This window comes from Anabrus simplex, chromosome 6 (genome assembly GCF_040414725.1).
Source record: "Anabrus simplex isolate iqAnaSimp1 chromosome 6, ASM4041472v1, whole genome shotgun sequence".
NCBI lineage: Eukaryota > Metazoa > Arthropoda > Insecta > Orthoptera > Tettigoniidae > Anabrus > Anabrus simplex.
Window position 1 is genome coordinate 235,467,587 of NC_090270.1, and position 15,129 is coordinate 235,482,715.

General features: G+C 40.1%; 1 protein-coding gene across 1 annotated transcript in view; it reads left to right on the plus strand.

The window, feature by feature from the left end:
• Nucleotides 1–11,319, plus strand: part of LOC136876377 (transmembrane protein 98) — a 239,580-nt gene extending 228,261 nt beyond the window's left edge. The window contains exon 6 of the mRNA XM_068228413.1: nt 9,799–11,319. Coding sequence (XP_068084514.1) covers nt 9,799–9,822 — 24 coding nt within the window. The 3' untranslated portion in view covers nt 9,823–11,319. The remainder of the gene's footprint in view (nt 1–9,798) is intronic.
• The last annotated feature ends 3,810 nt before the right edge of the window (nt 11,320–15,129 follow it).

Genomic DNA, 15,129 nt, shown 5'->3' on the forward strand with positions numbered 1-15,129 from the left:
TCCATCCCAACAACAGCTGTGTTAAAAAACTAAAAAACTTAGAAGTCAACAAAGTTAGTCTACAGGATTCCCTTAAGCCTTTGTAAACTACTGTGCATTAGTTACCTTTTGTCTAGTATCTAGCTTATTTTTAGGACCTAGCATCGAGGACTTCATGGTCATGCTGTTGCCAACGAGTTGCTTGACCCTCTAATGTATCCCTTCAACTGACACAGTACTGAACACATCTAACTTTATTCTTTCACAGTCCAGAATAACAGACATGATTAAGTACAGGGAAAATATAAGCATTACCGGGTGAGCTGGCCATGCGGTCAGGGGTGCGCAACTGTGAGTTTGCATCTGGGAGATAGTGGGTTCGAACCCCATTGTCAGCAGCCCTGAAGATGGTTTTGTGTGGTTTCCCATTTTCACACCTTCCCACTCCTATTTAAAAAATATATATTTAAGTATTGGAAAGGAACTAAGGGTAGGCCAAACAAGTTAGGTCGAAGTGAAGATAGGACTGAGACAAGGAAGTGTATTGTTACCCAATTATGGAAAGAATCAAGAATGGAATGGAGAAGACAATGACAGGTAAAATGAAAACTATGCTATTTGCAGATTGCATTGTTAAATGGCGTGATTAGGAAGAGGAAGTTCAGCTGCAAGGTGTGGAATCAGGAAATTGAGAATTTTGAAATGAAGATAAGCATAGCTAAAAACAAGACAGTTGTAGTGGCAAGGGTAAATACTGTCCAGCAGCATAGCAAAGGCCAAGCTGGTGTGTTCCCTTCACTTGCCCAGCTATTGCTCATGATCACGCCTACTGCCAGTTGTAAAAATATCAATTTACCCATTTAACAAGCTGAATCACCTGCTGCTGCATCTTCCTCTCCTTCTTCTGATTTATCATCATCATCACTTGTGTTTACACTGCACGTTCAGTAGTTCAGTCCTCCTGTGTGATTTGATTTATGTCACCTAAGACTATCTCATGAAGTTTGTAACAAAATTTGAGTGTCCTTAGTGAATTTGGAACTGTACAGCTGTTTGTGTACATGGAAGTTCTGTATCGGTTCTGCACCTCGACATGTGATATTTTATCTGTGCTATTGCAACCTTGTCTTGCTCAAGCATTTACTTTACTGGGCTTGAATGCTTCTAGGTATTATACTTTCAGAAACCTTCGGTTATGCTCGGAGCTTTTGGGGCTTCACAGGCTCAAAAGAGACTGGCTTCATTGTAGCCAGCGCACAAGCAGTAAGTTGGCTTGGACTCATTGAAAGACATACTTATGTTCCTGTACTCGCTGGTGATGAAGGTGAACTTTTCTTCTGATACTGGGTGAATCCCTGTAACCCAAGAACTATTTTATCCAAATGTTTTTTTGTTGGAGCAACATGGATTACCTAATTATGACCTTCATGGCTTCATCGAGATAGTAACTATATTACCAGTCTACAAGTCAAGTAAAGTAATTATCTATTAAATAAATTATCATGGAACTCGTCTATTTGTCTTCACATTAGAAAATACTTAAAAGGAAAAATACTTGAAATTTCTGGGGTAGCGTCGTATGAACCTCTTGAGAGTATGTCATGGCTATATCTATTATACCTATTATATCTGAAATTATAATTTTAGTGACTTCAAACTATTATTATTAAAGAAATGCATAACAACTTACTATAGAAGACAATCACTAACAAAATTAAATTTACATTACGATTGCTATGATGTTTATGAAATGTGTAATTTTGTAATTTGAGATTGTAATAACTGCTAAGTTGTCTCAAATCATGTAAGGTTTGGTTCTAACCTCCTAATGACTAATTATTATTTTGTCTACTCTTTTTATTTTTGACCATGTTGCATTTATCCAGTTTTCATTTAAAATTTTATATCCTTTCTGTCTATCTTTCCTCTGTTCTTTTGGTTGTTTAATAGCACTTAGTTCAATAATTTTTACGTTCTGGGTATTTTATTATTTTAATTAAACATGTCAAGTTTGTGTCTCCTTTAAATTTCACCTGGCATCACATATAATCAAGAGCTAAAGGTATATTGAATCCTAAATCTCCCCTCCTTTTTTACATTTTTTTTAACTTACTCGAGGCTTTGCTGTAAGTTTTGATCAATCAACTGTTTCTCCCACCCTTTGTTCTGAAGGTGTGTTTGTTTTTCAGTGATTATTAGGGGGTTGTTATGGGCCTTGCGTTATGTTGGTGGCTGTTAATTGACTCTTTGACGAGTTTAATGTTTTAACTTAATTTTAATTATTATATTTATCCTCATGGTGTGTAGTGTAATTGATCTGAGGAAGTACCTTCAAGTTATTCCCTCACTTATTTCTTTAATTTTGGGGTATTTTATAGAGATTTAGGAATTAATTTCCTTGCTGTATCAGATATCAAACTGAACCGTACGTTAACTCCCATTTCAACTCTGCTAAAAACGTCTTAGTGTGAATCACATTAAATAATTAATGGTAGTACAAAGGAAGCTTAGCAACTGTTATCTTGTCTTGTCTTGTCTTGATAATTTAATGGGCTTCGCTTGGGAGCGGTATACCCAGCCACGTTCCCTTAAGAAGTATAATAAAAACAGGATGGCAAAGTACAAAGTAAGAAACGAATGGAGAGCAAAAGGGAATGTAACGAAACTTACAACACAGGAGAAACACAAGGACACAAGGTACTAAACTTCACGCCATAGCGACCAAAACTTGGCGACTTTCTACTAAATGCACACAAGACCGGGTCAACACATAAGAGGAAGAGAAGGAAACTAACCTACCGGAAAGATAGGGGAAACGAAAGAAACTTCGAGAAGGCAGAAAACTAGTGTCTTGGTAAACAGAGTCGACATTTCACTGAAATTATAACCCGAATTCTTTAAGCTAAAGGATATCCAGATAGAGAAAACAAATGATGTCGAGTGATTGGGTAATGATATTATTGACCAACTGTAGATGGTTTATCCTTTACTGAAAGGGAAGCTGCTGTTTTTTGTAGGATTGCCAAAAATTCGTCATGCACCTTGGTGAAGAATTTTAACCCCTCTGGGTCGTCTGAAACCGCCTGTACATATGCATCAAGTTTGTCAGCAAAGATAGAAACGGCCTCTTTAAACGATGGCGGAGCCAGTGACTTGGCCTGCTGCGATGACCCAGCCGACTCGACTGGTTTGGGAGAAATCAAAACTGTCTGCGCTGATACGGAGACTTTAGGAGCTGTTTTAGGTGGGAGCATGGGAGGTGTTTGTATAAGTTCCCAATAGCCCTGAACATCATAACCGGGCGTCCTCTCCGGACGTGGTAAGGAAGATGAAACTACCGCCGTAAATTTGCGTTTTCTGGGTAATTGAGGTTGAACAACCGGAGGAGCACTCGGGAGAGGAGGGAATTGTTGTAGAGATAAAAGTGGACTGAATCTGTTGGTATTCGGAGTAAAAAAGGAATCAGAAGAGACTGACACGCCCTCCAACGCCTGCTTTTTCCTCAGTTCCTGTTGTCTCTTATGTTCCGGACATTGCAACGATCCTACTGAATGTTCCTCTGCGCAATTGAGACATAATTTAGTCGAGGTCTGACAGTCGGTTGATTCATGATCCTGGGCGCAATTAGCGCATCTCGGGTGTTGAGCCCTACAGTTTTTTTTCGTGTGGCCATATCTTTGGCAACACCGGCAGATCATTGGGGGGAAAACAAAAGGTTCCACGGGAGTACGCACATGATAAATGGAAATAAAAGCCGGTACAGTCTGACTTTGGAAAGTTAGTTTAATGGTACCCGTTGGAAGATAGAGTACCTTGCCCTCCTGAACTGCACGGCGTTTCATACGCTGAGCTCCTACAAGGGGGGGTGGTCGATTCAGCTACCTTACATATTTCCTCCATGGACAAATCCTTATCAACCCCACAGATCACGACGATCTTAAATAAGGCCGCGGAAGGGATAAATGCCTTCATATGTTTTTCCTTTAGCACCGGGTTGGTGAGGAATTGGTTAGCTTTCTGTCTATTCTGGAATTCAATCTGTATCCTCTGGCGACCTCGCCGAGCAACTTGAGTGATACCTTCAAATTTACGATCATAGAAAATTTTTCCTAATGCCATGGGATGTATACAACCCAAGTTCTTACTGGCATCTATGGCCTCCACGAATACAAAATATGGACCTATATGGTTATCATCATAGAGCTGAGTTGCCAGTTTTACAGAAAAATATATCCACATTGAGCGATGGATCATGTGTACTATTATTAGGAGGGGGTGAGGGAGCACCAACGTATTGTCCATCAAGAACTCATGACTATCTACTTCAATTACTTCCTCCTCCATTCCTAGACCCCCACTCGCCTCCGCCATGAGGTCGGAAAGGAATTGTGGAGTTAACTCATAGAATATTCACAATGGCTCACCGCTTCCAAGGAAGCTTTGAGAACAACACAAATGAAAATACACACCAAACTTAACCTACGCACGCCCGGCACTGAGTATAACACTAGAGCTGCTTGTCACACATCCACTCACCACGAGAACGTACGTGAGACTGCGAACTGATATCTGAATGTTTGTTTGTAAATGACTTTATATGCATAACATGGTACCAATTACCCCAATCTATTTTCTGATAATGGTTCATTATATCAAGCTTAAGTTATATAGTTAAAAAGAGGATATTTTATTATTGTGTTTTATTCTTTGATCTGATTAAGTTTAATTTTACTGACTCAGTTCAATTTATTAAATAAATTATGTATTTACTCAATCTTGTGGTGTTCATTGAGTGGGTTACTTATTGAGTGAGTGCAGGTCTACTTTCCTTATCAGTAAGCAATGTTTCCAGGCCTTTTCTATTCAATTTTGCCCAGCTCCATAGTTTCTATTCATTTTAATTTTGGTTACTGAGAGAAGATAAGTATCTTTTCAAGTTATTAATTTTGTTGATGTTATTACCTTGTACATTTCAAGTAAGTCATTAATATCACCTGCTACATTCCTCCATCTGATGAATATTTTCAATTTATCCCAAACCAACTCTGTGGTGGCGAGTCCACACATGTATGTTGGTTGGTTGTCTATGTCGAGCAACTGGTCGATTTTGAACAGTTTTTCCCTAGGTCTCCACGGTTCAATATTGTTGAAAAGGATGGTTTTACACATGAATGTACCAGCAGGGAAACCATTTAACTTTAGCCATTCTATCATGATTTCTTTGTTAGCACTTCTTTCTGGAGCTTTGTTGTGTTCCTTGCAATGGCAGGGTTTGTTGTCAATTACGATTACACTGGCTGGTGGTGAATTAGGAATTACTTGGTGAGTGGCTCATTTGAAAAATCTGTGTAGTTTATCTGGCCGTAGTAATCGTCAGTCACATTCCTTGTGTGTGGTGGGTAAAAACCTGTCCACTGATCCAATGTGAACTGTGACTAGTATATTATTTCCACTTATGATATCCAATATACCATTATGCCAACATTTACAAAACATGAGGTTTCATCGAGGAAAATCACAGGCTTCCCACCTGCCCTGAACTGTTACATTTTCATTAAACAGTACCATCTCCAATCTATAATGTCGCATCTCTCTACTGATACCTTCCTCTTCCTCTAGTGTTGGGCAAAGCTCTCGCTCGAGACTCTCGAGACTGACGTCATAGATCTCAAGACTCTTGAGAGTGATCCTCCTGTAGTGTTAGTTGCAACGATGTACCAGTAACTATGACTCTAAACTTGATAGTATATCAGTGGTGGTGATGGTGGTGATTATTGTTTTAAGAGGAAGTACAACTAGGCAACCATCCTCTATATAACACTAATCAGAGTGAAATAATGGAAGGGGTCCGACACTTCGAAAAATGAAGATATCGGCCAAAGGAAGACAAGGGCCACGAAGGGCATGAAAATGAAAGACTCCCTAGCCCTCGCAAACCTAATAGCGTCGGGGTCTGAAAAGAACAAGAGTTGACCAAGGGAGGTCGGATAGGATAGATAAAAGTGAGGAGCTTGGCACAAGTAAGTGGAAGCAATGCCAGGATTCAGCTGAGGGCCCCGTGGTCGCCAACCCACGCTCCAAAGTTTAGAGCCCCTGGGGCCTGATAGTATATCATTGGCAGTTATTGTGTGAAATGACGTTCTTATATGAAAACGTGAGCCAATACTGGTACATTTTGTCAAAAGCCTGGAAAAATACTGCATATTCATCTCCCTTAATACCATTAACGAAAGTGAAAATAGAATGTCAGTATCTTAAACTGATCGCGACTTTTTTTGGGCGGATATCTTAGCTGAATAACCCTGCATAATTTGTGAATAGCTGTAGATAGGATGTACACGTACTTAGATACTAGGGGCATGCATTATTCGAACTTGAGATGGGGAAAGGTGTGCGTTGGTACATATGCGACCACCATTACACGTGAGTGGAACGTGTAATCTAAAATGCCCGAGTTTTATCCAATTCTTTCCACAGGGGTGATGGGCAATGATCTCGAGACCAATTCTCGTGTGATGCAAGCTGTGCGACATTCCAGTAACTACGAGTTTAAGCTTGATAGTTATCACCAGCAGTTCTCATATACAAACGTGTGTGACGATAAATTTTGTCAAAAGCGTAGGAAAGCACTGCACTGCATGTTGAATTAGGAGCTCCTTAATACCATTAACGAAAGTGAAGACAGAATCCCAGTATCTTAAACCATTCACAAGTTATTTCAGGTGGACTGAATAACCCATATAATTTGTTAATAACTGTTATTAGGATGTAAACCTACCTGGACGCCTAACAATTGCTGTCGGCAGGGTAGCTTCTTGTGATTAAGACCGGGCCGGAGGTTTTCTATGACTATTCTTCCTCATTTATATTACATGTTTTTAATTGTCAGATCATCCCAGAAGTATTTCTTCTGACATATTTTACTTCTGTTGAATAAACAACACAGCGGGCTGTCCTATGTGGCATCTCTTCAAATAACTGACATCTGCGACTTACGTTGCATTTCGGACATCGTCTTCAAGTTGTTGCATACAACTAGACACAATTACACATTGCACTGGCATATACCAAAGTAACTAATTATTAACAAATATATCGCAAATGGGAAATATTCCGGTGGCAATGGTCACTTACAGTAGTGTAATAATAACCAGCATACTGATGTGGGCAATTTTTCCTTTGTGAACAGGACCATAAGGGATTGAAATAAATTACCTGCAGCAGTCTTTGATATATTCTCTTCTGGTATCAAATCATTTAAGAAGATGATTAGTGCTAGTGTAAAGTAAAAACTGTAAACGACGGACACTGAATTTGTGATTTTCTGCTGGATTTAGAATGTTAAACTAGTAGTTTTTCTTCCAATATTTTCTCTCCATGGAATTGCTTGTTGTACTCTTGTTGTTGTTGTTGGGTAATTATGCTAAATTTACATATGATGCAAATACTCTATAACATTGTAAGGAATTATTTCCTTCATCACCATAATATCGGTAATCATAGGCAGTGGTCATAATACGATACTGAATGTGGGGTCTGATATCGATGTACACCTACCTGACGAAAGAACTGGAGCAAACTCAAGCTTTTTAGATTACACATTCCACTCATATATAATGGTGGTTGCACATGCAGTAGGGCGCATCTTGCCTCATCTTGAGTTCAAATAATGCACGCCTCTAGTATCCAGGTACGTGTACCTACAGTAGCCGTCAGGTTCTGTACTTAAACGACTCATTCGTGTACCTACCAGTGCACACAATGCCAGAATGGGTATCCTTTATAATTATGTTATACTGCTTCAAAATAGACCTCGGTAGAAATGAACGCCCTAGTCCCTTGTTGACACGTATTTACGAAATGGAGAAGGCCCGTGGTTGGCTATTCGCATACTCGGTACAAACAACATTCAGCTCCAACTACCTGTAGGACTACGACACGCTGCTCGCCGTACAATGCAGGGACAACACCCTAGAGATCTCTCGAAATTTCTTTTGAGAAATCTCAAGACCTTGTCTCAGACTGCCCATCACTACCTTCCTCTTGCTCTTTGAATGCTTCCAAACTTGTTTCCTTGATTGCAGACAGTACCTTTCTAACACTTGGTACTACTATTCTTTGATGCAAAAGACCTCCACAGTCCAGCGAATTACATCTCTATCAAACCTGTCTACTTCTGTTTCCCTTTTTCTTGGTTGCTTCTACACGGCAGATGGTTAAGTACCTTCAGACTTGTCCAGTCAATGCTTTTGTATTCGTCCAATTATTCTTGAGACTTGCACCTGTGTAAAAGAATTAAAAATATGCTCTTTTATTAGTGCGTGCTAACAGAATGCCTCCATTGTACTCAGGCACACACCTCAGTATCACATTGTTAATAACTTTTCTTTCCCTTCTCCGAATTAAATGGTGTAATGATACCCCTTCAGAAATTCCAGTAACGTCATCCATTGTGACAATGTAAAGCTAACCCAGATAGCTGGATAATGGCAAATACATATTGAACACTAAATTAAACACCACTTTATAAAAATGACTACACCTCATACTATAGCTATACTCGCAAATGACACGACTGCACAGAATATGTGGTTATTAGCTCACTTTATAATTATCTTCCCCCACCAACTTGGCCTTTGTTACACTGCCTCACAGTAGAATGGGAAGAGGTGACATAAGAATCAGGAATGAACTCCTGGACATAATCAACAGCTTTGGATATTTAGATAGTACATTGTCGAAGGATAGAAAACTGGACAAAGATTAAGTAAATGAATGGAACAGGCCACAAAGTTACACCAGTGTCTGATGCAAGTGTGATAAACTGATATAACTTGAAAACAATATTCTCTTACCCACGGCTAAATAATGCAAGTATCAAGCTCGAATTATTATTATGATTATTATGACTTGATGTACACCCACTTCTTAGTATAATTATTAGTTTATGATTGCATTATTTGTGAGGTTATGTCATGAAACATTTGCTGTATATAGATATTTGTATGAGTTAGTTAATCTAATGTACCCGTCCAAATGGTATTTTATTGGTCTTAGAGAAGTTGGTTCAATTCTCGTAATGTAACACGGGGCTGAGTGCGAGCGAGCACCAGCTGATTACCATGCCGTTCCGCTGCGGACGAGAGGAAACTGTGTCAGGCGGTGAAGGTCACCGTACGTCACAGGGTTTGTATCACATAGCGAGCTGGAGGCAAAGGGGAGTGAGATTCCAGAAAGATCTGCTCCAAATTTGGAATAACGAATCACGTCGCAGAATAGCTGACGACCAATGAGAATTAGTGAAGCTGTTCGATAGTCAGAGAATCATTCTGGAAAGAAAACAAACAGTGTGGTTTTAGTTAGGCTGAGGAACAGTGTGGTTTTAGGAAGGCTGACGAACAGTGTGGTTTTAGCTGACTACAAGATAGTACTGCACGACGATTATGGTATTCGAGTGTGCTCATTTAATTGTCTGTTTAGACGGATCAGCCTAGTGCAATATATTATTTCCGCACATTTTCCTGGGTGGAAGTTTCCAAACCATGGACAGTCAGTACACGACGTTACGTCAACATTTGCCGCAGAAATTTATGAAATGTTCTATTTGGAATGATGAGGGAAGATTATCATTCGTTGAGTTGTCAGAATCTCGAATAGTCTACTATATTACTGTTGAAACGATATTCCTTGGCCAGGTTTATTCTCGAAGTGCTGTAAACTAATAAATGAGGTCAAGATTTGAAGCTTTCTGTAGGGTTGAACCACAGTGTACATCATTGCGTCTACGAGTGTGGATCAAATTTTAGTAATAATTTTTAGTTTCAGCAACATCAACGAAGGTGAGCCGTCATCATGGACCAATCAAGAAGGAAATCCTGGGGAACTCTAAAACACCGCTGGAGTGATTCTACGCTATTTGACTGCAAAGGAATCCTGATGTGTTAAGCCGACGTGTGTGAGCCAGCACAATGAATTTGTTCATCTACAATCCGCCATAATCTGGAGGAGGAACCGACATCTACACCTATATTCAAGACGCCGGAGATTTACATCGGAATAATAAGTACTCTTGTCACATTTTCTTCTCTTTCAGTAGATTGCTAGTTAGATTGTATTCTTATATAATGAAACGTAGATTAGTTAGAGATGTAGTATTTAAGTCGTGGTGATGGTAGAGTAGTCATTGATTTATTGGTTTCATTTCGTGCATTTCTTGGGATATTGCTGTGTTGATCCAGTGATTGATAACCCCAGTTGTTAGTGAATTTCGCGAGGTTACATGTAATTAAGGTCTTCGAAATGAATTACGGGGGCTAATAAAAATTATAATAATAATAAGGATGATATGTGACTTCATTAAAAATCATGACGATAATAATGAATTAAAGCAATAATTAAATCAAAGCTTTGGAAGAAATGATATGTGAAGCAAGTCTAATCTTAGAAGGGAAGGTGATAGCTGTGGACAGTAGGCAGCTCATCGAGGTGATGTGGTTAGGAATAATAATCAGGGATATAAAAATGATGAGTCGGAACAATATAAACTTGTTGAGAGTTAAATGTGAGCGACAATTGCAATGATAAAATTTGATGATATTAGACAACAGGATGAGCGCTAGGGTACATGTTAGTCGTAAGGATATTGTGATTTATGGCGATGTGGTTAATTATTCAGGGAATAATAATAAGCTTTCGCTCAACAACTTATATTGTGTAAAATAATGACTCAATAATTTGTGTTTTTTTTTCCTTTCCCTGAGGTTATGAGAGCATTCCTCGATGTATCCCTAACTGATGGTGGTGATGATTGTTCCTTCTATTTTTTTATTCACCCTATTTTGGTCATTCATCACAGGTCATGGTGATTCATTGCTATTATCTGCAAATAATGTAAGGGTCTTCAACCTAATTCTGAAGGGAGATATAATAATAATAATAAAATAATGATAACCTTGATACTATGATATAATCTGCTGATAAATAACTGGGGGAGATGGTGTATTTGTGTGACAGCTTATCCATGTATTTCAACAAGTGTTATTCCTTTGGTGATTTTTCATGTGGTTTATTGTCAAATGGAGTTTTAGTTTACGTTGGTTGCGCGTTTCGTTACGTGATACTCTGCTATCTATCCACAGTAAATTAGTAAGTGAATAATCGTTTAAAATTGTCAATAAAAGAATACAGTCAAACGTAATCTGTGAAGAAGGGGAAACTTGCCAAAGAATTTTCAAATTAAATTTCCGAATTAAATGTTAAATGAATTTTCGAATGAAATTGTAAGAATTTTCCATGTACTGTAATGTTGAAAGGATTTTTTTACGATTTTCCAAGTATTTTGTAAGTGGATTTTCTGAGTATTGTGAAATAATTCTTGAAATAAAAATATTTCTGAATTCTACAAAACAAGGTAAAGGAAATTTCTAGAAGGTTAAAAAAAATGATTTTCCAAAAAAAGACGTGATAATGTAGTGAGAATTAATTGGTGGGGATTTACCCAGAACTTATATGAAGGGGAAGTAAAATGGGAAAATATAGAAAATGCAGATATAGAGGGGTCGATGAGACCATGCCTTTCCATCTCTTGAATCTTCTGGATGACGAAGTTGCGCTTATCTGGGTTGATTGGATATGGACGTTGCTTGATTGGTGAGTAAGCGCTGCACTCAGTGGTGTGCGTTACCTTGGTAGTCCATCGTATTTTATGGGTGATGACTTCCGGGAAGTCCTTTAAGGTGGGTCTGAGCTCCTCTTCTTCATTCGGACGAAGATCCGTTAACTGGATATCTCCCAGGTCTACGCCGACTTCCGTATCCTTGCAAGTCTGGAGATTTCCATCGTGCCAGGCAACCCTCAGATATCTGTCTTTTCCCAGAAAGACTTCATGAGCTGCACAGTCTAGGATCACTGGGTTCCGCTAGAAAGTCATGACCTAACATGAAGTCAGGTATCAGGTTCTGAATCACTGCAACATCAATTACAATAGGCATGTTCATGCAGTTGGTGGTTAGGTTAGTCTGTCCTTGAATGGACTAGGTTACCCTGTCTGCTGCTCTCACTACCCTTCCGAGGTGGTGAGACTTCATAGGCGGTAGTAATCTAGCAACATTCCTGTTGACAAATGATTGGCTTGCTTGGCTGTTGAGTATGGCTGAACAATTCTCGTTGCCAATACTTAAGATGATACAGAGATGCCACCTTTCAAGAAAGGTAATTCATAATGCAGCGGTTAGGGCAGGAAGGTGGGGGGGGGGGGGGTCCGTGGATTTTTTCTTTTTTTTTTTTCTTCGTGATCTTACTAACTTACATATCATTTAAAGCTTGTAGTTCCTGTTTGGTAAACGTACACTGGTGACGTGCTTTTTCTTTTCATATCATGTGCATCCTCTGCACTAACAGAGCACTTAACAGTTCGGAGTTCATATTAGCACGAAATTCAGTCTTGGTTCTTCTTCATCACGCGCATCCGAAACATTGCGGCTACACACACTACAAAACACGTGTGAATGAGATTTTGAGGAACGCATTAAACAGGGCCATTCTTCCGAGTATACCTCCCTAAGGTTTTCAAATATATTTATTACTAGTGTCACTAGTCACGGTAACGTAATCACACGTATTTTCCTGCACAAGAAATCGCTTCATTATTTCAAACCTTTCACATTTTGTAACACACGATTAGCATATATCCTAGAAGAGCAATATATGTAAATTTGGCAACCAAAATCGCAATAAATACTTCAATAGTCACGCGCACAGTATTCACAATTAAACGAAGTTTGTCACCACTTTACTGCCAAAACAAAGACAAAAGAACTCGCATACTTGCATGGAAGTCTGATCATGCGACGAACAAAGACAACAACTCCGCAAGATATACCACTTCACAGGTGCCTATATTTGTGGTACTGGAAGCACACACTGCGTTTGGCACGTGAAAACTTGAAATATTCTTAAACGAGGGACAGGGAAGGGGTATAAATTATTACTGAGAAATCTGAAAATAATATTGAGAGAATTCAAGCCGCCTTGTGTATCATTTTGAACACTTCATGCACTTAAGATTTAAAAATCAACAAAGAATCGTAATTTGTTGTGTGTGATTCTTAAAGGTGTAATTATGATGGGTAATTCGTAATTATTACAATTGAATCATAATAGTTGGCATCTCTGATTCAAGGACAAACCTAACCACCAACTGCATGAACATGCCTATTGTAATTGATGTTGCAGTGATTCAGAACGTGATACCTGACATCATATTAGGTCATGACTTTCTGGTGGAACACAGTGATCCTAGGCTATGCAGCTCATGAAGTCTTTCTGGGAAAAGACAGATATATGAGGGTTGCCTAGCACGATGGAAATCTCCAGATTCGCAAGGATACGGAAGTAGGCGTAGACCTGGGAGATATCCATTTAACAGATCTTCGTCCGAGTGAAGAAGAGGAACTCAGACCCACCTTAAAGGACTTCCCGGAAGTCATCACCAATAAAATACAATGGACTACCAAGGTAACGCACACCACTGAGTGCAGCGCTTCTTCACCAATCAAGCAACGTCCATATCCAATCAACCCGGATAAGCACAACTTCGTCATCCAGAAGATTCAAGAGATGGAAAGGCAGGGTCTCATCGACCCCTCAATATCCTGTTGGGCTTCACCTATCGTCCTACCGAAGAAGAAGAAGAACGGGGAGTGTCAACTATGTGTGAACTTCCGCAGGTTGAACGAGAAGACAGTCATGCCTACCCCATGCCTGACCTAAAAGACTCCCTGAAACAAGTGGGTCTAGGGTTTTCAGCACGCTGGATCTCAACTCCGGATACTGGCAAGTGGAGGTCGAGGAAAGTTCTAGACCACTGACCGCCTTCATGACATTGAGAGGATTGTACCCGTTTACAGTAATGTCTTTTGGATTGAAGAATGCTCCTGCCACCTTGATGCAACTGATGGATAAGGTATTATCAGGATTTGTTGAAGATTTTTATCAAATGTATCTCGACGACATTTTAATTCACAGCAAGAATTTTCAAGAACACCTTGTACAACCGAGGAAAGTACTGGAACGACTGAAGATCCAAGGACTGACTTGTCACTTTGTCCAGTCCCGCATTGAATATCTTGGCCATGTCCTAACATCTGAAGGCTTAGATAGGCAACCAGAGAAGAATCGAGATATCGAAGAAGCTCAACGCCCGCGGACCAAGCGACAAGCATGTCAGTTCCTTGGCTTGTGTGAGTGATATAGCAGCTTCATGCCACACTTTGAAGAGAAGGCAATACCACTCACCGATTTACTCCATAACAGCCACCCATTCCGATGAGCCAGCAAGGAAGAGGCAGCATTCCAAGACAATAAGGCTACAATATGCAACGCTCCCGGTCTATCCCATCCCGACGGAAGATGTGCCTGCATATGGACGCTAGCAACTCTGGCTTAGGAGCAGTGTTATTCCAGGAGAGGAGTGACAGCGGAAGGGACATCATCGAGTATGCCAGCAGGAAGATCTCCCACAGAACAACGCTACTGCACTGCTGAGAAGGAAGCCTTACCCGTTGTGTGGGCCATGGGCAAATTCAGTGGCTACTTGGAGGAAAGGAAGTTCCAGCTCTGCACAGATAACGTCACTCTCAAATGGTTGAACTCTGTCTCTGGCTCAAAATCTAAATTGATGTGGCGAGCTCTGTTAATCGCAGAATTTGATTTCGATGTGTCTCATGTCCCAGGACCGATGAACATAGGAGCAGACAGCTTATCTAGGCACCCGGCGATGGAACCAGAAGCTAGGAGCACCACTGTCGAGAGGGAGTTCCCACGAAAGCACTAGAGTGAGCCCAACGAACCTGTCCTTATGACCATCAAGAAGGAACTTGAGCTGGGAGTGATCAAACAGTGGTAAGAACAAGACAAGCCCTGTAGAACCATGACACAGTGGATTAGGAGACAAAACACCGATAGTCGACTCGTCTTGACGGAATTCAAGATGTGCTACAAGAAGTTCCAGGTTGATGGAGGACTCTTGATGTACAGATCTCACCTCTCCGACACACCTGCATTAGTGGTGATGCCCAAACAGCACACAACAGACATCCTCGAGAAGTTCCACGAGAGTACTGAAGCCGGACATCCAGGAGATGAAGAGAC